Here is a 24,648-nt window from a genome sequence, read left to right on the forward strand (position 1 = left end):
AAACCGATCTCTCGATGTCGTCACTATTGCGTGGGTCGTCACTGCGCTAAGGCCTTTGTATGGCCTTTTTCAGATCGACGAGAGGCAAGTACTTACGTATTTTGTTTAATTAGACTGTGTAATTATTCATCGCAGTGGGTAATTTATTTTAAACCTTTTCAGTCCGGCCTAGTTGACTGTGGGTGGATGCATTTTATACAAATTGTAAACAAATGGAAGGCGCAGTTAAGTTTTTAGATTTATGGGTCATTTGAAAAGTTCTGGGAGTGTTGGAGAAATTAGAAACTAGATTTTAAAGCTAATTTTAGGTTTTAAATTGATATTTTATGGCTTGGAAAGTTTTCACAAAGTTTTAATTAAAATTTGACTTCAAAAAACGTAACCAAATGACGTTAGTAATAGTTTATTCATATTAATTGATTAATTAGCGAGTATTTGCTAACTTTTTAGATTTGTTTATTGTGAAAGTTCTTGAAAATCTAAGCTAGTTTCAAGATTGATGTTTGTAAATAGTGTTTTCACTGCTTATCGATCAAAAATAATAGTTTCAGAATCCTAATCTTCATAACCTTTTATCGATTCTTATCGATAGACTCTTGAATGATTTATACTATTCTTTGCTTTTTTGGTTATTTGCTTTTTTAGTTATCGATTAAGAATAATAATGTTAGAACTATATCACCTTCTAATCGATTTTTATCGATTCTATTTAGTCTTTATGATCTAATTCTGTTTTAATATAGTTTTCAACAGTTTAATATAATATTATTTTCTTTTTTATTACTTTGCTTTCTTCATTCTTTGCTTTTTTGATATTTGATTTTTTCATCTCTTTTTTGGTTATTTGCTTTTTCAGTTATCAATAAAGAATAATAATGTTAGAACTTTGTAACTTTTTAATCGATTTATATTGATTTTATCTAGTCTTTTTGAATTAGTTATACAATTTTAATATACTATTCTTTGCTTTTCTATTAATTTGCTTTCTCCATCCTTTGCTTTTTTGGTTATTTTCTTTATTTTCTCTTATCGATACAAAATACTATATTTGAAAGATCATAATAGAAGTAAATAAATTTGTTTTCTATCATTTTATCGATTCTTATCGATAGTTTTTTGAATGATTTTATTAGTTATTTATACTATCCCTTGCTTTTTCACCAATTTGCTTGCTTTTTATTCAATATACGAGTGCTGAGTCACCTTTTGCAATGAACTCACCCTCTAAGTTTTTGGTCAAAAAGATGCGCGCCACCCGATGATTCAACAAAGTGTTCGTAACAACCAGCCAGACATCTGCCTCAAATGGGCTCAGCTTTCATTTGTTAAATTGATGAAAACTTTGGTTCGAGTATGGAAATTATTCGCTGGCATATCAAACAACATTTTGCGCAATTAAAATAAATGTAGTGGCAGTGGCATTTATTATTATGATAGTCAGTGTACCCTACCTTTTGCGCAATAAAAGTTTATTAACATTTTGCACATTTGCCTAGCAACAAAAATAAAAACAAAAAAACAACAACATTAATTGTAATAATAAGCAACGGTAGACGACCGCAAGAGTTGGTTTGGTTAGCTGTTTGGATTTATGTACGTAACGGTACTTGAGCATGTTCGGTGTTGAATAATGATGGAAAGAAAAAGTCAGAGATTAGCAAATGAGCTCCAGACTCGGCTCGACTGGCTTCTCTATGCAAATCTCAGCGCCCAACGACCACGCCCCTTATCCAATGTTAGTTGCAATTTTTTTTACGTATTTGTTTCCTCATATATGTATTCTCTAGTCTGGTTAGAGAGAAAAGCCAACTGCAACATGAATTAAAGAAAAAAGAAAAGTTAAATTACAGAAACTCCTAATGAAGGGTCTTATCGGAGCATTTGCATCGCAGTACATACTACACTACTGCTTTTCTGCCAATCTCTAATCACAAACAATGGAAAAGTTACAATATGGGTTGGCTTGGGGTGCTAGTGTGGCCTAATCTCACTCTCGGTTAGGTCGTTAAGATCGTTGGCCTCACTATCAGTGTTCTAAAAGGCCACTGCAAGAAAACTAAGAGAGTTACTTTAGGATTTTTAATATAATTCTCTAATAGCTTTATTCTCTTTCCATCTTTTTCTCTCAGTGTACTCTTGAACACCAAACAGCAGCAGATACAGATACAGATACTGTAGAATTGTATCTGTACAACAATAGCTATTCAGAGTTTGGATCCGCTGGCGCTCTCTAACTGCCACTGCGCTCTAATAATTATTTATAATAATTACTTTTTTTTTTGTTGAGGCCCGCTGTTTTGGACATTAGCACCCAGCTTTATTTTATTTTTTTTTTTGTATTTTTTGTGTCTATCTTTTGCCGTCTCTATCTGGTTTAATTAATCTTTTTGTGGCCGCTGCCAAAAACGTTTTCTAAACCGATCGAAATCGAGCGCTGACCTTGAGTATTTCGGTTTGATGTTATATTGGATTTTATAATATTTTCACAGACGATGGTGCTCGGAAATGCATTCATTTTCGTTGACCGCGACGGGGTTTGGCATTTTCGTAAATCGTAAATTATTTTCTGGCGGCGGCACGCACTTTCGCACTAGCCTGAAAATTTATAAATTTTTTTATTTTTTGGCACGCATATGCCCCAGACACACGTTCAAGTCAGAGAAGCCCCCCTCAGCAGAGTGCCATTATAGGCGGCAGTACATATCTTACTTGTCGACGATCCTGACATTAAAATTTTTTTGCAGCCGACAATGTCAGAAATGAGGATGGGCTGTGAAAAAATAAATTGCTATACTGCAATAAAATTATACACTCTAATTTTTAATTTTTTTATAAAAATATGTCATCTAAATTACTTACAATAATATGATAATCCTAATAATATCATAAATACCATAAATTGTGGTTTAAATTCATATTTTTATTTGTCAGCATAAGATACATGACTAATCAGTTAAAATTTGTAATAAAGGTGACAAATCTCATTACAAATTCCTTAATATCTTAACAAAAGAAAGGGTATATCTTGAACATCTTGCAGTTCTCTTGCAGTATTTTTGGCCAACTTTGTGGATGCATGTGTGGATGTGGCATCTTCTTTTTATTTTTTTCTGCTTTGTCGCCTCGAGGTCATAAATATTTCGTTTTCGTTTTGAAAATAAAAATTCACTTCTGCAAAATAAACTTTTTGTGAATCTCTTTGTTTGGGGAATGGGTTTTTTTTTCGTTTTTTTGCTGCCAGGCTAAAAATTTGCATATCAACAGAGTAGAGTCTTGCCTCTGGTAGAGTTTCTTCAGCATAGAGTCAGACACTACGCGACATGTGTATATGCTCATAAAGGGCTATAATAGTTTCCAATAGATGCCCAAGTTTCCAAGGAAATCCTATAAAATTGTGATTTAAAGCCTTTTACAAGAATGCATTATTGTTCTCTTACCGACACTGGCTGTGTGCTGCTGTTGGCCTGATATTTTTGTGTATTCAACGAGCATTGAACTTTTGTGCCTCCCACCGTCTTTTGTTTATATCGGAAGGCATAAGAAATTGAGGCAGGTTGGGCCTTACATCCAAGAATTTGACTTTCATATCAGATGGAAGTGAGTGACAGTCACTCACAGAGAGAGAAAATAATAAAGGTTACTCTTTCTTCTTCATGATCTCATTATATTTATTAATGAGAACTAATTCGTCTAACTTATTAATTTATGACTTTCCTAGTCTCTTTATCACCAAAACCAAAAATATTTACAAACTAAACACTTTTCTAATCTTTTGGAAAATATTATTTTAATCAACACCTGTTTATGTGATATTTGATATAATATTTTTCTCTCCTGTCTCCCTCTTTGTTTACTATTTGTTTTTACGCTCAAAAAAAAAAAAAATAATTTGCATAAAATTTCACACGCCGGCCCCCCACTCACTCACACACTCACTTACTCACACACCCATGACTAAAAACTCTCACTCCCTGCATATAGTGGAAATGCACTGGCTGCTCCACTCTCCCCCCCACACACGCTCACTTATTAGCTGGCGCTCCTCTCCCACTTGAGCGCCCCAGTGGGCAGTTACTCTCTCGCTTGCGCCATCTCTTTCCGCCTTGTGTGTTGTTTGGCTCAGAATGGGGAGCTCGTTTTCATTGTATTTTCTGCTCTGCCCGCGTGCGTTACCGCCGCCGCGACTCGCTTATAAAATAATATAAACCGTAAATTAATTTTTTTGTTCATAAAAAAAAACCTCCATTTATAATCTTTGTTTTGTGATTTTGTGCCACGCTTTCTTGCCCGCTCTCACTGCGACTCCGCTGGAGCGATTCTTCTTTTAAGATTCGACACACGGCAAAATAATTTTAAGATTCCATCAGAGACTAGAATATATTTCGTTATTATTTTATTGAGAAATCAATGTGCAAATGACAAGTTTGCTTAGAAAAGATATATAAAATTATAAAGAAAATATTTAATGATATTTTTCAGTGCAGAGGAGACAGCGAACTCTGAGACACGACGGCAAGCAAATTTGATTAGGAGCTATCAAAAATTGTATTTCTTTCGGTTCGACGTGTCGGCATTTAATCAGCAATTCATTTCGGTGTTCTCAATAATTGGCCGAAACGTTCAAGGCCCTTAACAGTTCCGCTTACTGCCTATTCAGGTAACAGCCAAAAGCTCAGATCTTGAAAAATATTACAAGTATTGATTTAAACATAAAAGTGCTAATAAACAGTGTGCTGTAATACAAATGTGTATGCAAATTCATAAGCTCCAACTCTGTAAGTTTCCCATGGCGTGGGCTGAAGCGTGTAAACAGATTCAATTCGATTCGGATATATAAACAAATGCCAATCGAATATATACACAGACCCCACAAATACATGTGCGACCATAAAAAAGCAAACAGCTGTGCTAGCTGTTTTCACAGTTGGCTTGGCTTTGGGCCCGACTTTGGGACCGACTTGGGCTCTTGACGGATCTGTTGACGGTTGGTCTCGATTTTCGGTCGGTCTCGTCTCATTTGCTTTCAAGGGCCCCACATTTTGACGCCTGATTGAGTTACAAATGGCGCCCAACAACCGGTCATAAATCATCTTTTTTTATTATTTAAAAATTTATTCAAAGTGTGTGCTAAGTACAGGTAGACTTGGATAAGGTTTAATAAACAAAATAAACTAAAAAATAAAAATAGGATATTTCAAGGACTAAATGGCGCCCAACGTGGGGCCTTTGTTCTTTTACAAATTTTTTCTAAGTCTTTATACATTTTGTTTAAAATTACAAATTATAGCCTATCTTAACCACTTCGTTGATGTTCCACTGTACCTTCAGTACAAAAATATAAAAATGTAATAAAATAAATACTTTTCGTTCCACCCATCACTAAAAAATATTACATAGTCGTCGGCCTCTTTGCACTCTGCGTGATCTTTAATTATGAATAAAGCCCAGCTGCGTTGAATACTCACACAATTACTGGCACTGGTACTGGCAACTGGGTACTGGGTACTGGTATGGTAATCATTTGCATGTCGTCGCGGGATTCATTTCATTTAACTTCCTTAAGGCTGAAAGGTCAAGCTTAAGTCAATGCCACAAGTCAGGCCTGCTGGCTAATTAGCGCTGCACTGCCAAGAGGCGCCACTAAATATACTATGTACACTGTAATTGCACTTTATTTGTATTTTAATTACCATTCAGCCGGTCTCTGTGTCTTTCCGGCCTGATCGACAACGTCAAGACGGCATCAGCCACGTTCGTCGATGCTAATTTAAATTTTGATTTATTATCACGTTCGTTGACTGGTTGCAGTCTTTTTTCGAAGTCAGGGTCATCAGAGCTCCACTACCGCTCCCCTTAAAGTTGTTTTTTTGTAATGAGTTGGCTTTCAGCTTAGAGTTTAGCTTTCAGCAAGTGATAGAGATCACTGCATGGCGTGCAAGGTCCTTAAAAACGCCCACAAACAAAGGGGAAAGGATGCACTGAGAAGAAGTATGTGAAGTTATATTATGAAAAGCTTAACAAGGCTTTATACTTGTTTAGAAAAGTCTGTGCCTTGTTCTTATGTCCTTAAAGAGACTTATTTTAATAGAATCCTGATATAATTTCTCCCTGTGTAAAGTGCCAAGTGGGGCGGGTTCTAAATCACTGCCATTACTGACCTCGCAACCGCCTTTCCGAGCTTCTGCCTTTCTGGCATGGCTAAGTGCAGTAAGTCGCCGAGTGTTGAATGAAGACCCACATGGCAGCACTGCACTGCACTGGCGTTGTTTGAAGTCGTTTCTAGTTGCCAACAAATCACCCAACCACCCAACTATATAGTCTCTTAGAGCACCACCACCACCCCCCTTTCAAGGTTCGTGGCCAGTGGTGGTCAGACAAACGCCTCATTTCGGTTTGTTGGTTTCTGGGTTTCTGGCAGACGAAAGTGAATTCTAGTTCCACTTCTAGCTGCCACTTGGGGCACGCAATCCACTGACTGGCATGTGTTTTATTTTGATTTTTATTGTGTTTTCCACTCATACCCATTCGATTCAAACGACTGTCCATGCATGGCGCACATAATTGCCGCAAAACACCCAAATAGACGGCTTAGCTGGCTGGCTAGAGATGATGGCGTGACGAGCGGTAATCCTTCCAAGGCAAGCACCACCTTGGCACTTTTCCAGCAAGGCCTTTGACGGGCTATGAGGTGTAAGGATAATGGCCAGATAGTTGATTTCGATTAAGGGCTTCATAAATCAAACAATACCTACGGAATGTGTGTCATAAAATATTAATAGTTGGAGATATAGCTCTACCTTTCTCTGGTATTGGGTTTCTGATGGATGCTTTGGAGCTTTATTTATTGTCTCGAGTATCTTGTGGATACATGCCTGCAGGCTCATCATTTAACTCCACAATTTGCCAGGCAATTTGTGAGTGTTGTTATTGGCTTTATGATCGGATCGGCGGTAGGCGGTGGATTTTGCAAACTCATCGCCCGATCGTCGAACCCCTCTCTATATAACTCTCTATATAGATTCCCCGCCCAACAAATCGTTTCCATCCTCCTCTAAACACAGGCCATTATGATTATTATTTGTCTTCTTTTTTTTTTCGCTGGCTATTATTTTTTTTTTATATATATATTTTCTATCAAAGAGTTGCTGGCAACAATGTAGCCGCTTTTATAAACTTTTCGTATGTCACTTGTCTCTATCGCCTCCCTGGCTATCCCCACCACCACCAAGTCCCCACAATCATCCATCAGACTGGTTTCGGGTGGTTGGGATTCGAGCCATTGACATTCACAGCACACTCCCCTCCCATCAGTGGCTGGCAGTGGCTTTTGTTTTCAATAAATTAAATAGAAACAAAAAAAAAGAATAGTTTATTAAGGAAAAAATAACTTAAAAAAATAAAGAAAAGAATTCTCAACAAAAGGGAAACTTGAGCTACGTGGGTTTCCAAGCAATTTCAAGTAAAAAATCAACATTCTCTTTATTTTTTAATATCTTGGACTGTCTTTCTCTTGTGAGTAATGGTAGTCTCTCGGATATCCTCGCTGGGCTGATCCTTGTCTCCCCATCCCCACACGGGATGCGAACCATCGCCTGTTCGGGTGACTCGCTTCTTCACCAATTCCGGAGACACACTCTTCAAGTCATAGGCCCATCCTATCCTGGCGCAGCAGTTAATGAACCAGGTATTAACGTCCCGCGAATAGGGACCCAGTTCGGAGCACTTGTAGTCCCACGGGAAGACATGGTGGTAGTTGTGGTAGCCCTCGCCGAACCTTATCCAGATCAGGAGCTTCTCGTTCGTGGGACTAATCGACTTGTCGTAGGGCCGCATGCCGAACACGTGGGCGGAGCTGTTCACCAGCCAGATCAGGTTCAGGGAGGTGCACCACCGCAGCAGGGCGAGTATGTGCCAGGAGCAATTCAGCGACTCACCCCACAAGTACATGGGCAGGACGGTGGGCAGGATGAAGGCTATCAGTGGCATCAGTATCATGTAGTACTTTTTCTGGAACATGACCAGTGGATCCCTCTCCAGGTCGGAGAGATCGATCTGCTTGCCCTTGGCCGTCACTTCCGGGTGCTTCTTGCAGCACAGCCAGCCTATGTGGGAGAAGAACCATCCTCGCCGGGAGTTGTACGGATCCGCATCCGTATCCATATACTTGTGATGCATTCGGTGATCCCGGGCCCAGATATACACCGCGTCCTGAAACGCAAATGTATTCGTAACTAGGTAGAAGAGCTTCAGCGGCAGATTGGCCTTGAAAGTCCTGTGCGACCACAGTCGATGTGCTCCTCCGGATATTCCGAAAGTCGTTAAAGCTAGGCCCATCGGGAAGGCCACCACCGTGGCCCATTTGGCCTCCGTGAAGAGCAACCACACACCGTAGAGTGAGGAGACATGGAGGATGATGAACAGTATAATGTTGCGCCACACAAGTTGCAACTTCCGGCCATCCGTGGTCTTCAGCTGGGCCAGGTCCTTTTCCAAACCGCCATCCTGGGTCTCCGCATCCGACTCGTAGAGCACTCCGGTGGTTTCGCCGCTATTTGGTGGCATTGCTGGTCAGGTTTGATTGGCAAACTGTCCCAACCTTTCACTTATAAAGACAATTTCGGGTTTACCTCATTACTTACTTATTGGCGATTTTAATCGCGACCTTGTGCTTACAAATGCGCATAAAATGGGGCGTTTCTAAGCTAAGCTATGCGCATAACATTTGGGACTATCTCTACTTTTGTATGGTATATACTATATAGTTAGACCCATTTCCTAGATTGTAGTTTTAAAGAAAGTACTATACATTGTAGGGCAGCATAGGGCATGGAATTTATTGACCAGGTCAGGGTTTTTAACAGAAACAGGTAGTAGTTGGTAAGAAAATTAAATTCTATGGTCTATGGTCATTTTTTCATAATATAGACTGTAGATAGATACCTTCCCTCAGATTCTAAGATTTCTAAGATAAACATAATCCGACAGATTGTCTTGTGTTTTGACTTTAAACCTCCAAGAGCTGCCCACACTTCCTCATGACAAGTATTGTTTTCAATTTCCAAAACCTTTGATTTTAAATACTTATATATATGTAAATATATATATTTTACTATAATACTTGAATCGTCATCAAAACGTCGTCATCGTCAAGCTGTTACGCCCATATTTGGTAACAGATTCAAATCAGCCAGCGACAGTCTCTCGATCATTTTATCGACAGTTTTTATCTGGTTTGGACTGTCTAGTAACTGGTGTTGTTCTAAGCCTTGGGCACTGGAGGGTATTACTCATGCACGGCCTCTGTTTTGGTATCTGCCCCCGATAAATGGGCTTTATTAAAACAAATATGTATGTATATGAGGAGGATATCGTATATAGAAATATGAGTACGGGTATTATACGGCGCTAGGGTAGGCGTTTCTCGATAAATTACAATAGAACTTTATAAATATAAAGAAATACCTTTGAAATCGGAACTCAATAATAAAGACATTCCATATTGGAGATCTACTGAGGCTTAGATTTTTTATGGAGATTTCGATATATAGATCCTAGAAGTTATAGCCTCCTTGACAAGTCTGATTTGTATTTCAAAAATTATTACAACCATCTAAGACCCTCTCATCAATGTTGGCTTAATGATGGCTATAAATCGTTACTATTATCCATTTAATGACATGACTTTCATGACGAATATTAAGTAAATCAACATTTGCCTTATAAAGAGCTTTAATGGATGAAATAAAAAAAAAAAAAAAAAAAAAAAAAAAAAAAAAAAAAACGATAACTAAAGTCATACCTGCGCACAGAACGTGCAATTATCGAGTTACAAGTGAATTTATTTTTATTTTTCCGTTTTCCTTTCGGCTGATTATGGTACTCAGAGTGTCGGGTTCGTGCAGTGAGCCATAAATTACATAATTGCAGTACGTTTATCTGTGGGATATTGCAACTGTTTGTCGCGATATACTGCCAACCTGTGATCTGTGGCCTTTGTTTGGGCTTCAGGAGGTTGAACGAACTCCACTGTTAATGTCTTTGTTTCGGCCAACTTGTAAAGTCTTCGAGATAAGATCTATAAAAAAGTGTAACAAGCTAGAGATCGATTGATTTATTCATACGTAAGCCCAGTCTCTTTGTTTTCCAGACAGATACAGACTTGGACAGCCATTGCACACGATTTGCATGATTAACCACTTGATAGAGTATGGAGCTTATTAATTTTCATGTTCAGCGATTTGTTAAGCCGTTGCGCCTTTGTATGCAAATTCAATCAAAGAATATAATGCTTAAAAGCATTTAAAAAAAAAAATGCTTAAAAAATGCTATAAACAAATAAATTGCAAATTGCTCGTGCCTAAGAGTTTTTCCGTGTTTACAATTAGATTTAAAAGTAAATATTATAGGAATATATTAAAGACTTTAAGATTTTCTTGTTTTTGCAAAAGATTTTGCTAAATATTTTGAGGTTAGGACGTTCCAATAAATAAAAAAGGTGGGAAACCTGGATGAAATCCCTTAAAATCACTTTATAAAAGTGAAAACTACAGCCTATATAACCTTTTAAGAAGTATGAAAAAATATTATAGACTTTTAATGGGTTTGCTAGTTTTGCTAGAATGGATTTTCCTTTATATTTTAAGTAGAGGATGTTCCAATATCAAAAAAAGGTGGGAAACACGGATGAAGTCTCGAGGAATTATCCAAAATCACTTTGTGAAAGTGGAAACCAGAGCCGGCCTATCCTTATAATAGGTATAGGAACATATTATAGGGTTTTTTAAAGGCCTAACTTGCTTTTTGGAATGGAATTTCTTACATATTTTGAGGTTAAGAACTTCCATTAACTAAATAAAGGTGTGAAACCCGGTTGAAATCCCGGAGAATTATCGAAAATCACTTTGTGAAAGTGGAAACCAGAGCCAGCTTAGCCTTCTAGAAAGTGGATAACTTTTATAGACTTTAAAACACATTGGTTTGATTTTGGAATGGATTTTTCTTTATATTTTGAGGTTAAGAACTTCTATCATCAAAAAAACCCGAATAAAAGCGTGAAAATCCTCAAAACTCCCTCTATGAAACTGAAAACCAGAACACATACCCTTCTAGAAAGTATCAGAACCATGTTGTTTCTTGACTTCTCATAAATATAAATATATCCTCACCTTTTATATCCACTCTCGGCGAACTGAGCAAATATTTGCTAAATAAATATCTTTAAAAATATTTATTGTTTACGGGCAGGTTCGCTGAAATACTCAACTTTAGGAGTGAGAAGTCAAGGCGCTTCCCAAGCAAACTGTGCAAACAGAGAAAGCCTTTAAAGGTTGCTGCTTTTTTTTTTTCAGTTGACTAATTCCACTTAGCCTCGACAGGTTCTCATGTCCTCGTATTGGGTTTCAAACGAAGCGCCTGGCCAGCTTTTGCATTCACTTGCTTCCGAGATAACAAATTGGAATTGCAATTGAAATTTAAATTGAAATTCTATATGTTTGCTTAGACTGGAAAAGGAAGCTACTGAGTCGACGAGGGTCAAGCCTTTGTTATTTTAGCCTGCGGTTTGTGGGTGGATGGGTGGAATGGGTGGTTGGGTTGGGTGGCACTTTAAGGCGTTATTAGAATAGACTGGAAGTCAAGTCAAGTGGCGGTGCGATTGGCTGACGTCAGCTGGGATGTGTTTGCATTTTAATGAACAGAAATTGTTTAATCAGTCAGAGCCACAGACACGGTATAATCGGTTGGCTTTTTTTTTTCAAGAAACTTGGACTTGATTTTAAGATTAATGAAATTTTTAAAAAAGAATAAAAGTCTTTACTATTTTAAGTAATTTATTTAAAGCTTAATTTTTTTTTTAATTCTTAAATCATTGCCAAAAAAGTCTTCCATCAAAAAAGTGACATTTATCATTAATTTTCATTTCCGGTTTGGATGCGTCAACTTCTGGATACTTGTCTTAATGAGACTTTAATTTTTTTTTTTGTAAATAATTGCCAGTAGGTTTAAAATGTTAGCATTTTGCATTTAAAGGCAATGAAGATATATAGATATAAAGATACTTAGATACTTAGATAGTATATAGTACATAGATACTTTTTTTTAGAGTCTTTTTTTATTCCGTGTGAAGTAATTTATTTTTTCTCTGTTTTTTATTTCTTGTTGCAGTTTAATTGTGCAACAACTACAACAACAACAATAGCAACGGCAGCGGAGTCTCAACAATTGGCACAATTGGCGATAAATCAGCAGCAGCAGCACCAGCCCTACCATCACTGGTGTGAACTTTAGCAGACGCAGCAGAAAAACACAAACAAACGAAAATAGCGGTGCATTACAACAAAAAAAAGGGAAAACGAATAAATCTACGAACAACGAAGTGCGAGAAAGCCAGATAGTCCAACTTATTAGCATTGCAACTCGTGAGAGTAAAAGTGCAGCAGAAAAAGAGAAGACAAGAGAGTGATAAGAAGCTATTAACTCAAGAGAGCTAATCACTACCACCCTAACAAGAAGAAGCAGCCGAAAGTGGGGGAGTGATAAGCTGTCATCTCCAAAGAGCGAGAGAGAGAGAGTGGGAGTGGGAGTGGGAGTTCATCTCACAACTTGAGCCCAAGTGGGAGGTGGAGAAAACAACTCAAGAGAAGGGCCACCGGAAGCAGGGGGCAGGCCACTTGAGTATCGATTGCGTTTTGGCCAGGTTCCAGTGTTGGCAACCGTTGATTGACGTGCAGCGGGCGGGGATCGGGGCTTTCAGCATGTGGCCCTAGACAAAAGCTACAAAAAAAAAGAAAGAAAGAGAAACAAACTACAAAAGTGCAAGGGAGAGCGGGAAGGAGAACCACTTGGCATTCAGGCAGCGAAGCATAACCAGGCGGTTTGGTTAGACCGGAAAAGCGTCGATGAGTTGAGTTCCCTCCGCTCCTCTACCAGGAATCCCCACCACCAGGCCTCCCCCTCCAAAAAAAACCCGTCCACAATGGATGCATCACCCATGTCACCGGAGCAGGCTCCGGCTTTAAGTACCGGAAGGTCATTGGACCAGCAGGTGGACGCCAGTTCACCGAACCACTCGAACTACTCGAATCTCACGAACAGCACCAGCGGCAGTAGTGCCAGCAGTCCCGCCTGTTCCTCCTCTTCGTCTTCCACATCCTCGGCGCCGCAATACAGCGAGGACATACGGCGAGGAGCAGTGGCAGGGCCAGCCAATCCTCATGGCCAGCAGGGGTCCAATGGTTCCACCAAAACCTGTGAACTGGATGTGGGCGAAGAGGAGCGGGACACTTTCTCGCCCGTTTCCAGCCCGGACTGCAATGGAGCCGCCGCCTCGGTGGATGTCCTGCCCTCCGCGAGTGGCTCTGTGGACAACAAGATTTACGAGAGAGGCAGTGCACCCTTCAAGCCGCCGTCAAAGGAGGAGAAGCAGCGTCAGAACGAGGAGATCGTCTGCATGGAAACGTCGACAGTATCCACGGAAACGGGATCCTGGGAGTCCATGTATCCCGCAGCAGCGCCGGTAGCAGTTCCCGACGAGGAGGAGATCGAGGAGCCGATATCTACGTCAGTCTTTAAAGGAATCACCGCGAGCTGTCTGCTGCGAGACCTCGAGAAGCGGGATCAGCCCTTGTCCACCTCCGGGACGAGTGCCTGCTTCATAGACGCCTCCTCCCTGCGGGATGAGGACGAGGTGCTGTCGTTCCCCAGCCTAGATGGCCACGCTCAAGAGGAGGAGACTGAGGAAGCGGCTGCCGAGAAGGAGGAGGATCCAGAGCCATCCCCCACCCAGCAGCTGGAACAGTTCCATAAGGCCTTTGCCCGGTGCAAAGGCGGCAGACTCAGTCAGGATAGGGAGCAGGAGGAACCGGACAGGGAGCCGGATCAGGAGAGGGAACCGGAAGAACTCTTGGAAGACCCTGTGGAAGAGCGCCCGGCCGCCATGTCCGTGCCCTATAGCTTCCAGCACAATGCCCAGCATTTCAGTGTGCATCCCCTGGGCAGCAGCCCCAAGTTCACCCACCACATCCACCAGCACCAGAACCACCACCATCAGCAGCAGCAGCAGCACCACCCCGATCTCAGCTACACCACGGACTACTCCTCGAGCAGTCCGGCACCCAGTCTAGCATACCAAGGAGCATCTGCTTCCGCCTCCACGCCCCACAACTCGATGGTTCATATTGAGCCCGCCTCCGCGGGAAGCAACAACTCCTCCATCCACAGGGACTACACGCTATCTTCCTCGCTGTCGCACCACAGGGACTCTGGAGCCTACTGCAGTGACGCCACGGACTCGCCGCTGCCTCTGCCCCGCACCCCGAAGCGGAGTTCCAAGTTCGACGAAGCGAATCCCATTGTCTCCGGCGGGGCGTCCATCGAGGACTTCCGGGAGAAGCAGTGCGAGAGTCCGAGCATCAAGCGGCGCACAGACACCTGTCCGATCGTCTCCGGAGGCTTTGTGTCCCTGGACTTTGCTCCCACACGCCCCTTGGCCGATGAGGACGACGACGAGGATCTGGGCGAGGATGCCGAGATAGCTGGGGTGGAGCTGAGAGTCAAGACGGGCATGCCGAGGAAGCCTGTTTCCGGCATAGCCTCCTGGGTGGTGGACATGAGCGACTGCCGGCCGGAGCGGCGGCGGAGCACCAGCAGCACCACCTCCAGCTTCCGGGAGCGCTCCGACTCCAACAGCTCGCACAAGAGCGGCTGTGGCTTCTACGTTTCGCTGGATGACATGGACAGGAAGCCGTCGCAGGAGCAGCAGGCCAAGCCCGCCGCCTCGGCCACTCCCTCGCAGCTCAGCAAGTCCTACACGGCGCCCAAGTCGGCCGGGTTCTTCGTGGACCTCTCCAACAGCGGCAAAGAGGAGGAGCAGCCGGAGCCGGCCCAGACCCAGGAAGATCCCAAGCCGGAACCCAAGAACATCTTCAGCATGTTCATAGACATTGGAGATCAGAAGACTCCCCGTTCCAATGGCCGCAAGGAGCCGCTCAGCCTTGCCCAGAGACTGTCCAGCTCCCTGAGCTCATCGGCTGGCCGGAGAGGAGACTCGGAGGTCATGAAGTCCAGTGCCAGCTCCACGGAGACCCTCATGGCCAAAAGCGCCAATCAAAAGGAGCTGGGAGCAGGATCCTCGGGCGCTGGGGCTGGTGAGAGCAAGTCGCTGGATTACAGATGCAACCTGGAGCCACCTCTCACGGTGGCTGCACTGCGTCGCCTTTCGCAGCAGCAGCGCCAGCAAAGCGATCCCTCGAAGCGCCACAGCTGGGGCAGCAATGGTCCGCCCGAGCAGGCGAATGGATTAGGAAAGGTATCGGGAGTCGGGAATGACTGCAAGAGGTCCATCAGTCTGACGGCGAACGGAGTCAATGGATCGGACTCGGGGGCGGGACTGATGAGCATCATCGACAAGCTGCCGATCATCTCGAAGGCGTCTTCCCTCTCCATCGACAGCTCCATCTCGCCTTACGACGACTACAGTGGCTCCAACCCCGGCCTGAGCAGTGCCTCCGAGGAGGAGCAGGCCCAGGTGCAGGGCAGGATCAAGAAGCGGCGGCGGGATGCCCAACTGAACGAGACCTACGACAAGAGCAGCTTGGCATCGGTCACCGAGGGAGTGCTCTCCAAGGACCTTTCGCCGGCTTCCAACACAGACACGGACGACCTCACCTTCCAGCAGGACGAGCAGCTGGCCAAGGAGCAGGCGGAGTTGATGCCCACTGTACCGCTCCAGCTCAGCAGCAGCTCCAATCGTACCAGCAGCGTGATGGAGACCATCATCGAGGCCAAGGAGACTGCGTCGCCCAAGAAGCAGGTCACTCTCAGCAATGGCCACACCATGGAGTCGCTGCACGCCACCATCGAGAAGCAGAAGCAGCTGCTGGAGACGGTCAACGAGCATGGCGAGCAGCCAGGAGGTCAGCAGAAGCATCCGCCGCCCTCGCAGATTCCCTCCAGCTTCGTGAAGCTCTCCGACATGGACAAGCCCGTGAAGCACGATCTCCAGTCGCCGGATTCGATGAGCAAGAGTGTGGGCAACAATCACAGGAGCTCCCAGCTGGGTCAGCGCCTCTACCGGGATGACAACCACCGGGGGGCCCGGCCCCACTCCTGGGCCATGACCCGCTCCACCGGCAACACGCTCCAGAACTTCACCAACTCGGTGGACAACATTCGCAGCCTGTCGCGACTCTTCCCCAACTTCTCGAAGGAGTTCTCCAACTCCCTGCCCAACGACATGACCCTGGAGCAGGGCCAGCAGTCGGCAGGACAGCAGGTGGACTACATCCAGACCGATCTCAGTGCCGACTCCAGTCTGGCCTCCAGCTTCAGTCGCTCCGGCATGGATGAGTCTTCGCTGAGCTGCCGGCAGCCACGGCGCCTGGGGGAGGACTTGCTCAAGATGTTCCTGCAGGAGATAGCCACCGACATGCTGGTGGAGGTGCACGGGCGCCGCATCCGCGCCCACAAGTGCATCCTGCGCTCCCGATGTCAGTACTTTGCCGCCATGCTAGCGGGCCACGGGGCCCAGAGTGTGGTGTCCCTGCAGGGTTACTCCTACGCAGCGGTGCACTTTGCCCTGTGCCACATCTACTCCGGCGCCTCGCATCCTCCGGATGGCATTAGTTTGATGGAGCTGGCCGCCCTCGCCGATCTCCTCGGCCTGGAGGGCCTCAAGGAGGTCACCTCGCACGCCCTGAAGACGAACTACTGCCACAACTTCCACAAGCCCTGCTCCGGCTGCACGGATGGCATTCTGCAGGTCCTGCCCGTGGCCTTGAACCACGCCCTGGACGATCTGTACAGGAAGTGCCTACGCTGGACGTGTCGCCACTACCTGAAGGTCTGGCCAACCAGGCAGTTTGCCCAGCTCCCGCCGGATATTCTGGGAAGATGCCGCCAGCAGATCGTGGCCTATTTGGTAAGTGTTCTAGATTAGGATTCTTGGAAGGATTAATCCAGATTTCTTGACTTTCAGACCTCGGAGACGGTGCTGGACACAGTGCTCGACTGCGACCACCTGTTGGCCCAGCTATCGGCCTACCGTTGGGGCCACGTCTGCGAGCAGCTGGTCCGGGACATCCTGGACGCAGCCTACGCCTATGTGGGTGACCACTTTGCCAGTCTGATCGCCAGCGACGCCTTCCTGTCGCTCGGACACGACCGCAGCCGGCACATTCCGCGCCTGGAGACGCTTCTCCTGCACACCGCCGCCGAACTGACTCCGGAACAGGCTTGCCGCAGCTACCAACGGGTGACCCGCTTGAACACGGTGCTGCAGGCCAAGATCATCCAGATGCCGGCCAGCTTGGGTCAGTCGGAGCTGGCGCGGGAGCTGCAGGGCCTGCAGGAGGAGCAGCTGGACTGGCAGCCGGAATACATTCGGCTGGTGGGCGCCCTCGTCTATGCCGTGGAGCAGTGCCTCATCCGACAGTGCTCCCGGGCCATGCGGGTCACTGCCTGGCAGCGCATGGATCTGGAGCTTCGCAAAAAGATTCAGACCCTGGCCCGACTCACCGAGCCCCTGGACATGAAGCGTCAGAATGGCAAGCCGGTGAGCAAGGCCTTCTCCTTTGGCGGCAGCACTCGCAGTCAGGATCTGGTGCAGATCAAGCTGGCCATCCAGGCGCAGACTAAGCGAGCCCAGGCCCTGGAGACGCAGCAGTACAAGGCCACCCAGACCCAGGAGGCGGCCAATCATGTCCAGACGACGGAAAGGGGTGTGCAGGCCAATCATGAGCCAAGGGAGAGTAAGTGTTGCAGGATTATGGGATGCCCACTAGGGGATAGGAAACTATTTTAATTTCCTTCGTTAAAAATTAAACGAAACTAATTGATTTAAGGGAAAATATTTAAGATTTAAAAATAGAAGCTTGATCTTCAGTAAGGTCTTGTCTTTCTGCTTGGAATGGTGGTCACCCTCTAATCCAAATGGAACTTGCTGGAAATCTAAACAATTTTAAACTAAAACTATCCTCTTTAACAATTCAAATAGATTCGGCATCTTTTGGGTTAAGATTTGGTGGGCATTTCAGATTATTATTCTTAAAAATATTTCTAAAAAAAAAACTAACAACCCCTTCTATCCCTCAGATAAAATCCTGAAGTCCAACTCCAGGGCCTATGTCCCTCATCGGGCCAGTTCCCAGGTGGCCTCGGAGCGAAACAGCTTGAATCTGCATCGTCGCACCCAGTCGGAGGCACCACCAGTCACACACAAGAAGCAGGCTTCAGTGACCGCCACCGCGACAGCCAGTGAAACCAAGAAGGAAGCCCCTGGAAAGGCGCCAGCCAAGTTGGGCGAAGTTCGAGCTCGTTATCTGGAGCCAAGGAAGCCAAGAGCTGCTACTACGGCCACCACAAATGGCGGACCTGTGCGCAGTGCCACCAGCTCGAGTGTGCCAGCCAATGGCGGGAGGAAGGCACCGGCCAAGAACCTGCACATCTCCTCCAGCGACAGCTCCAGGAACTCGAGTCCAGCGGCACGAAGAATCCAAAATGGGACGCGGCTGGGCAACAAGTCGAGTAACCTGTCCATGGACAGCTTGGCAAAGAGCGGCTCGCGCGGACCACAGGATCGCTACTCCTCCGACCAGAACTCGCTGGCGGAGAGCATGAAGAGCTCGGTGATCACCAACAAGACGATCTCGCACGAATCGCTCTCGGGCAGCTCCAAGCTGGCCCGAGTACAGCAGTTGAACGGCCATGCCAAGGGAGCTGCGGTGGGCAAGGTCAAGGCCACCCAACGAGGATCCACGGTGGGCAACAAGTCCACCCGCCAGCTGAAGCAGCAACACAATGCAGTGGCCTCGAACGGCTCCAGTCCCAGCTCCGTGCACACCACCAAGTCGGCAACGAGTCGCCTGTCCTCGGTCAGCAGCACATTCTCGACGCGGGAGCTCTTCAAGCAGCGATCCATTTCGGTGCCGGCGGGAGAGAAGGAAGCCGCTCCGGCCAAGGGAAGGCACAGCTTCCTGTCAGCCAAGTCCCGGGAGATTCTGGCCAAAAGGGCGGAGAAGAACAAGCTCCAACAGCAGCAGCAGAAGCAGACCCAGGAGGACCAAGTGCAGCTGCGTGCCTCCGCCGGGCCCTTGCGCTCCTCCTCACATTCCGCAGTCACCAGCATGCTGCAGCAGCACAATCTGCGCAACAGCCTGCCCTCCAACATTCCCACCCGACGCCCGAACACGCTGCACCTGAAGAAGACCACCGCGGTGACCAACGGCACTGCCAAGACCACCACGAACGGCCTGACGAACGGCTCGTACAAGGCTGCCCAGGCGGTTAAACAGAAGCTGGATCTGCTCATCGATGCCCAGATGGTGGGGGAAAGTGGGGCGGCCGTGGATCGAGTGGAGTCCAAGCTGGAACGCTCGAGCACCTTCTGCAAGGAGAGCGCCGATCTGGATATCAGTGAGCTGCAGATTGTGGAGTAGGAAAGTCAAGAGGTGGGTGTTTCCATAACAAATCATGAACCGTGAATAATTTTTGTTGATTTTCAGGTCGTATCGAATATGGCCCCAGATGGAATATACCGAATCCAGAACCGAATCCGTACACGTCCCATAAGGCAACACTAGTCAATAATGTAGCATGCAGCTGCCGTTGCAGCTGGCGCATGAAACCATTTAACAATAACGATAATAACCGAGTGTTATTACCCGAAAAACGGACAACCGCGATTATTAAATACGTTATATACGAGTCCGAGCCCCAAGCCCGATGTTATAACCCCACTCCGGATATATAATATTATTAGCTTATTGGAAGAAAGCGAGAATAGGGATGGAAGGCAAGAGAAAGCTGAAGAAAACTATGAAAGAAAATATGGAAAACAAGTATTTGGTGATATTATTTAGAGTGCGCTTTATGTTTACGTTAAAGGCTAAGCTAAGAGATGTGCTTATGTAATGTGACCCGAACCCAAAACCGTCTACTCAAAGTACGATCGATCTGGCGGATCTAAAGGATGCTCTACTATATTTATATGTATATGCTTTACGCGCTTGGCAGGCTGCATTTAAGGTCTACTTCTACATCTCTCCCTCTACCGCTTTATTATCAAAGCCCCCCTAAGATACACTACAATATCTAGATACATGCAAGTCCTGTATATAATATATATAGGAAATGAATTGAAGAAGAAGCACCTCTGAAATATTTTAGGCTTTGATCTTTTTATACTGTTGGTTTTATTTAACTCTCGTACTCGTAATAATGGCGCATTACTTCAGCAAGGCAACCAAGGAAACGTCTTTTGTTATTTCATACAATTAATTTATACATTTTATTAATTATAATTAATTAATTTTATTATTTTTTTGGTAATCAGAGAACGAAGCAAACGAAAAGAATAAAGATTTTTGTAAGCAAACGGCATTGACACATTGATATATTGATAATGAAGTGGAAGAGTAAATAAATGTGTGTATTTATTAAAAGTTACCATAAAAACAAGACTTTATTTTTATCTTGGTGGTTTTAAATATAAATCAAATTCGATTTTATTTTGTGAGTTATTTGTTATTCATTAAAATTGATTTATTATGAATTAAAATATTCTAGAAAGCGTGTCATTCGTGATACAGACTAAGATTCCACACCGATGCTCGGATGCTCTTTACAATCGAGATACTGGCACTACAATATTCATAATTATCGCACTCCGGAATATATATGTATATGTATATATTCATAGGAAACGTGCAGCTTGGCAACTAAACCTAAACAACTAGACTAAGCCTAGAGGATGATGGGGATGGGGATGGGGGATTCAGTCGGACGTGGCTACGAGGGTGAGTTCTTCAGTGTGAGCGCCCATTCGTTGAATACATTCCGGCAGTGGATCACCACGCACTCGTTGCTGCAGTACTCGTCCTCCCAGTCCGGATTAATGATCGCCGGCTTGTTGCACTGCTCCCGGGTGCACTTCTGCACCGTTGCCGCCTCGTTCAGCAGCTGTATTTGATCTGGAGGTGCTTGAGCCGTCGCTACAGTTGGCTGTTCCTCCAGTGGCTCTGGATTGACTTCCACTTTGGGCTGGATTAGTGGTGCTGCGGCTGTCAGTTGGGGTGCCAGATCCGGAGCGATTGGCGCCTCTTCTGTCGTGTCCAGGTGCTGCCTGTAGTCGCGCATCAGCCGCACATAGTCGCGCTTCTCCTGCTCGTGCCGTTGGCTGTAAACGTTCTTTTGCGTCTCATCCAGGGACTCCCACATGGTCTGAACAATAACCTGCATTTGCTCCAGCGAGCAGGCGGGATTCTGCTGCTTGATGGCCGTCACTGTGTCCCGAAAGAACAGGGCGAATGGAGCCAGTGGCTTCGGTGGCTGTTGGGTTACAATGTGTGGTTGCTGTGTCACAAGCTGTTGCTGCTGGACCTGCTGGTGATGTTGCAACAGTTGTGGCTGCTCATCTATTTTCACTAGATTTTGCCCCGAGCCGTATGAATGGCATACCTCCTCGTCATCGTCGTTGAACGTGGAGTGATCCAGGCTAAGCATTCTCCGCGACTATAAAGAGATAGGAGAACACAAGGGTTATTAGGTTATTTGGCGTATTCTAATGCCAGCGAGCTCACTAAAAACTTCTTCATCGAGCAAACAATCCCAATCACTGAGTGAACAACCAAACTAATGTACAAATCGCTCGCCCAAGCTGAGTTCAGCTGGACGGACGGACGGACGTACGGTCGGAGGGGCGGGAGCTGAGTGGGTGTCAGGGCGAAGTGCGGGCCGGGTCGGGCCGAAGCGGGCAGTATGTGGTAACTGCTGCTGATTGTGTAGCTGCCTTTCGTGGCTGTGTGCGTGATGTTCGCTGATAAGAAGCTGACGCAGCGTATGTGATTCGTCCAACGATAACCCCCCTCCCCCATCAAAATGAGGGCTCATGGACGGGGGCTCGGCGCAAGGGTGGTGGGCGCTTTGGCTCCATTCATTAGTGCGAGTGTGAGTGTGCGCGAGGAGTTCAGCTGGACGGCGAACGCCAACGCTCGACGATGCCATTTCCGATTCGGATCTCTCGACGCGGCCGCCGGTCTCATTATAATACCATTAATCGGCAATTAACGAGGGCGGTCGGCTGTGCCACACAGCAGCAACCACATCACTTCCCGCTCAATAATAAGCTTGTTCTGGCGAGGATTGGGCTTGTCTGTCGATGACTCCGCTCATATTCCACTTACACTCGGTTGCGGGCTCTCCGCCGGCTGTACGGAGTCGTTCAGTTCGAAGACCTCGTCGCCGAAGGAAGGCGTATGGAACTGATTCATGTTGGGGTCTCCTGCAAAGCTCCTGGGCCTATTTACAAATAAAATTAAACAATTTGAGGGGTTTTATTGTCGTGTGGGGTTTAATCAGTGTGACCGTTTTTGCATGGCCAAAAAAATACTCGGAACTGGTGACTGGTACTCTTCACTGGTTCCGCTGGTTCCAAAGCTTTAAAAAAATATGGTTTATTTATTTTTCTAGTACTATTTTCTTTAAATTTGTTAATATTATGTTTGTTTTATAAAAAAAATGCATACAAAATATAAATTAAATACTAAATGCCATTTTCAAACCGTTTTATTAAGAAACCTTTTTAGATCAAGTTTCATTTTGTGAATATTCAGTAACCATAGGTTTAATTGTTTGAAATTTTAAATTTTTTACTTTGTTACATTAAATTTGACCCATTGCAAATTGCATTTAATGATGCATTCTGCATACTCGTAAAAAATTTGTTGTTTTATTTATATATCCGGTCCGGTTTCCCCTCTAAAAGGCAACGGTTTTCTAAATGAAAAATTTTTTAGAAAAATTTTAATTTTTAGCATACCAAAATTGTTGCGTTTAGCTGAGATTGCAAAATGACGTTCTACCCTGCTCGTGTCCTTTTAAAATTCACTTCACCACGTTTCCAGAGACTCTTTTCATCTTCAAACAACGAGGGAGCTGGAGGCCAAAAGCCAGGATCTCACATGGGCACCTTCGACTGGGATACTACTCACATAAATTCAGATGGATTCTCCAGTGCCTCGAACGCCAAATATATGGAGTTCCTGTACGCCAAGTGGATAAAAGATAATAAATCCATACATGAGGTTTGTGAAAAAATGATCCATTTAGTTTTTAAAATAAAAACAAGGTCCTTGTATAGTCCTGGCAGAAATTCTTTAGCAAACTCGAGGATGACCAGGAGAAGCCCGAAAAGAATTCTTCAATTACTAAGAAGTCTACTTCCCGGAAGAACTTAAGTCCTAATATATTGGAGTGCAATCCAGGTTATGGCTCTGAAAAGAAAAGCTCTAATGGTTCCACAACGAACATTTCTATGCCATTAGCTCAATATTCTATAGAGGATGGAAGGGGATCCTTTGGATTTACTCCAATACCAGGACACAAAAATGTCAAAAAGCCAAACGCAGATAAGGAAATTAATTTATAACCCAGTGCTCTATTTGATCTTAATTTCATGTCCAACAAATTTTTTGTAATTACACAACTTATTTTCTAAAAAGAAGTCTTGTTTTTGAACAAAACATCTGTTATGAATTAAGATCAAAATGGTAATTTTTGGGAAATTAATACCTAACTTTAATACCTTTATTACTTTAATTTAGGAAGGAGTTCGTCGACCTGATAAATCGGAAGTAGAGAAAAGAAGGAGAAGATCCCCCAAATCTGACCCAGGGCAGCCTCCCATATCTAAGTTTGAAGAAACTGAGGTTCATTACTTCCCTATGCCCGATGTCTGGAATCCAAGCAATAATGTAGATTTTTCGGAAACTAGCTTTATCCCAGCTTCCCCTAGTAGCCCAAAATTAGAACCAATAAAGTCTGTGAAAGAGCCAGATTCTTATGATAATTGTGAAGCCACTTCAAGCTTTGATGAAATATTGAAAAATATTGAAAGGAGTCAAAAGAAAAATATATCGAGAAAAATATCGCAAGATATGACTTCAAAAGAACCTTTAAAAAACGTAGCCTCCAAAGACTTGAAATCCTTAAAGGGTCCTTTAAAAATGATCAAGCCTCCAGAAGATTTAACAAAACCGACTTCTTTAAAAAGTGAAAAAGGTCCTCAAAAACCAAATGATCACTTCAAAGAAAAGACTAATCCATCTCATCAAAGTTCAAGAGAAAACCTGGATGTTGCTGCCCGAAAATCTTATTCAAAACAAGAAGTTGAAAAAAACAAAATTCCTAAAAGTATAAATAAAGGTGGAAACCAGCATAAGCTTCCAAAGGCCCCTTTAAATCCATCCAAGAAAAATGATTATAAAAATGAGAGATCACCCAAAAGGGAGGATCCTAAAACAGTTAAAATTGAAGCTGTGGTGGAGGTATCCCCAGATTCTTCTATTAGAAACCTAAGACAACCTTTAAAATTTCCTGAAAAACCTACAAAAACAGACAAGCCCGAAATCAAAGTAGATAAAAATATTCCACCAAGAAAAGGGGTTATAAAGCCCGCTTCCCAACCGGATATTACGCTTCCTCCTCGTAAAAAGGCCAGTTCAAATGAAGAAAGCCCATTAACTGAAGACAAGAATAATAAAATTGCAACAGAAACCGAACATAGGACTTATAAAAGAAACCTTCTGGAAAAAGTGCTCCGACGGCTTGAGAAGAATCCAAAAACAATACCGCAAGATGAGCTCCCAAATCGAAGTT

At 44.5% G+C, this 24,648-nt stretch overlaps 3 protein-coding genes across 5 annotated transcripts in view; 1 reads left to right on the forward strand and 2 right to left on the reverse strand.

Annotated features, from left to right (window-relative positions):
- LOC108127653 (uncharacterized) overlaps positions 1 to 19,663 on the forward strand; it is a 29,140-nt gene extending 9,477 nt beyond the window's left edge. The window contains exons 1-5 of one of the 2 annotated variants that reach the window (XM_017244829.3): positions 4,459 to 4,657; positions 12,163 to 16,915; positions 16,973 to 17,744; positions 18,088 to 19,442; positions 19,497 to 19,663. In XM_017244829.3, coding sequence (XP_017100318.2) covers positions 12,974 to 16,915; positions 16,973 to 17,744; positions 18,088 to 19,430 — 6,057 coding nt within the window. In that variant the 5' untranslated portion in view covers positions 4,459 to 4,657; positions 12,163 to 12,973 and the 3' untranslated portion in view covers positions 19,431 to 19,442; positions 19,497 to 19,663. Of the gene's footprint in view, positions 1 to 4,458; positions 4,658 to 12,162; positions 16,916 to 16,972; positions 17,745 to 18,087; positions 19,443 to 19,496 lie in introns of those variants that run through there. The other variant, XM_043214220.2, reaches the window with a different exon arrangement.
- On the reverse strand, positions 7,249 to 8,874 carry LOC108127655 (acyl-CoA Delta-9 desaturase-like). The gene has a single exon (XM_017244833.3). It carries the CDS (start codon positions 8,560 to 8,562, stop codon positions 7,480 to 7,482), a length of 1,083 nt encoding a protein of 360 aa, XP_017100322.2. The 5' UTR covers positions 8,563 to 8,874; the 3' UTR covers positions 7,249 to 7,479.
- A 543-nt stretch (positions 19,664 to 20,206) lies between the features above and the next one.
- On the reverse strand, positions 20,207 to 22,369 carry LOC108127656 (TOX high mobility group box family member 4). 2 transcript variants are annotated; one of them, XM_017244835.3, is made up of 2 exons: positions 22,176 to 22,369; positions 20,207 to 21,504 (listed from the first exon to the last, which is right to left on the reverse strand). In XM_017244835.3, the coding sequence occupies exons 1-2, from the start codon at positions 22,260 to 22,262 to the stop codon at positions 20,782 to 20,784; spliced, it is 810 nt and encodes a 269-aa protein (XP_017100324.2). In that variant the 5' UTR covers positions 22,263 to 22,369; the 3' UTR covers positions 20,207 to 20,781. The 2 variants fall into 2 exon arrangements, with proteins under 2 accessions (XP_017100324.2, XP_017100325.2); XM_017244836.3 differs by lacking the exon at positions 22,176 to 22,369 and adding an exon at positions 21,573 to 21,724.
- Between the last annotated feature and the right edge of the window lie 2,279 nt (positions 22,370 to 24,648).

Source organism: Drosophila bipectinata, chromosome 3L, assembly GCF_030179905.1.
Source record: "Drosophila bipectinata strain 14024-0381.07 chromosome 3L, DbipHiC1v2, whole genome shotgun sequence".
NCBI lineage: Eukaryota > Metazoa > Arthropoda > Insecta > Diptera > Drosophilidae > Drosophila > Drosophila bipectinata.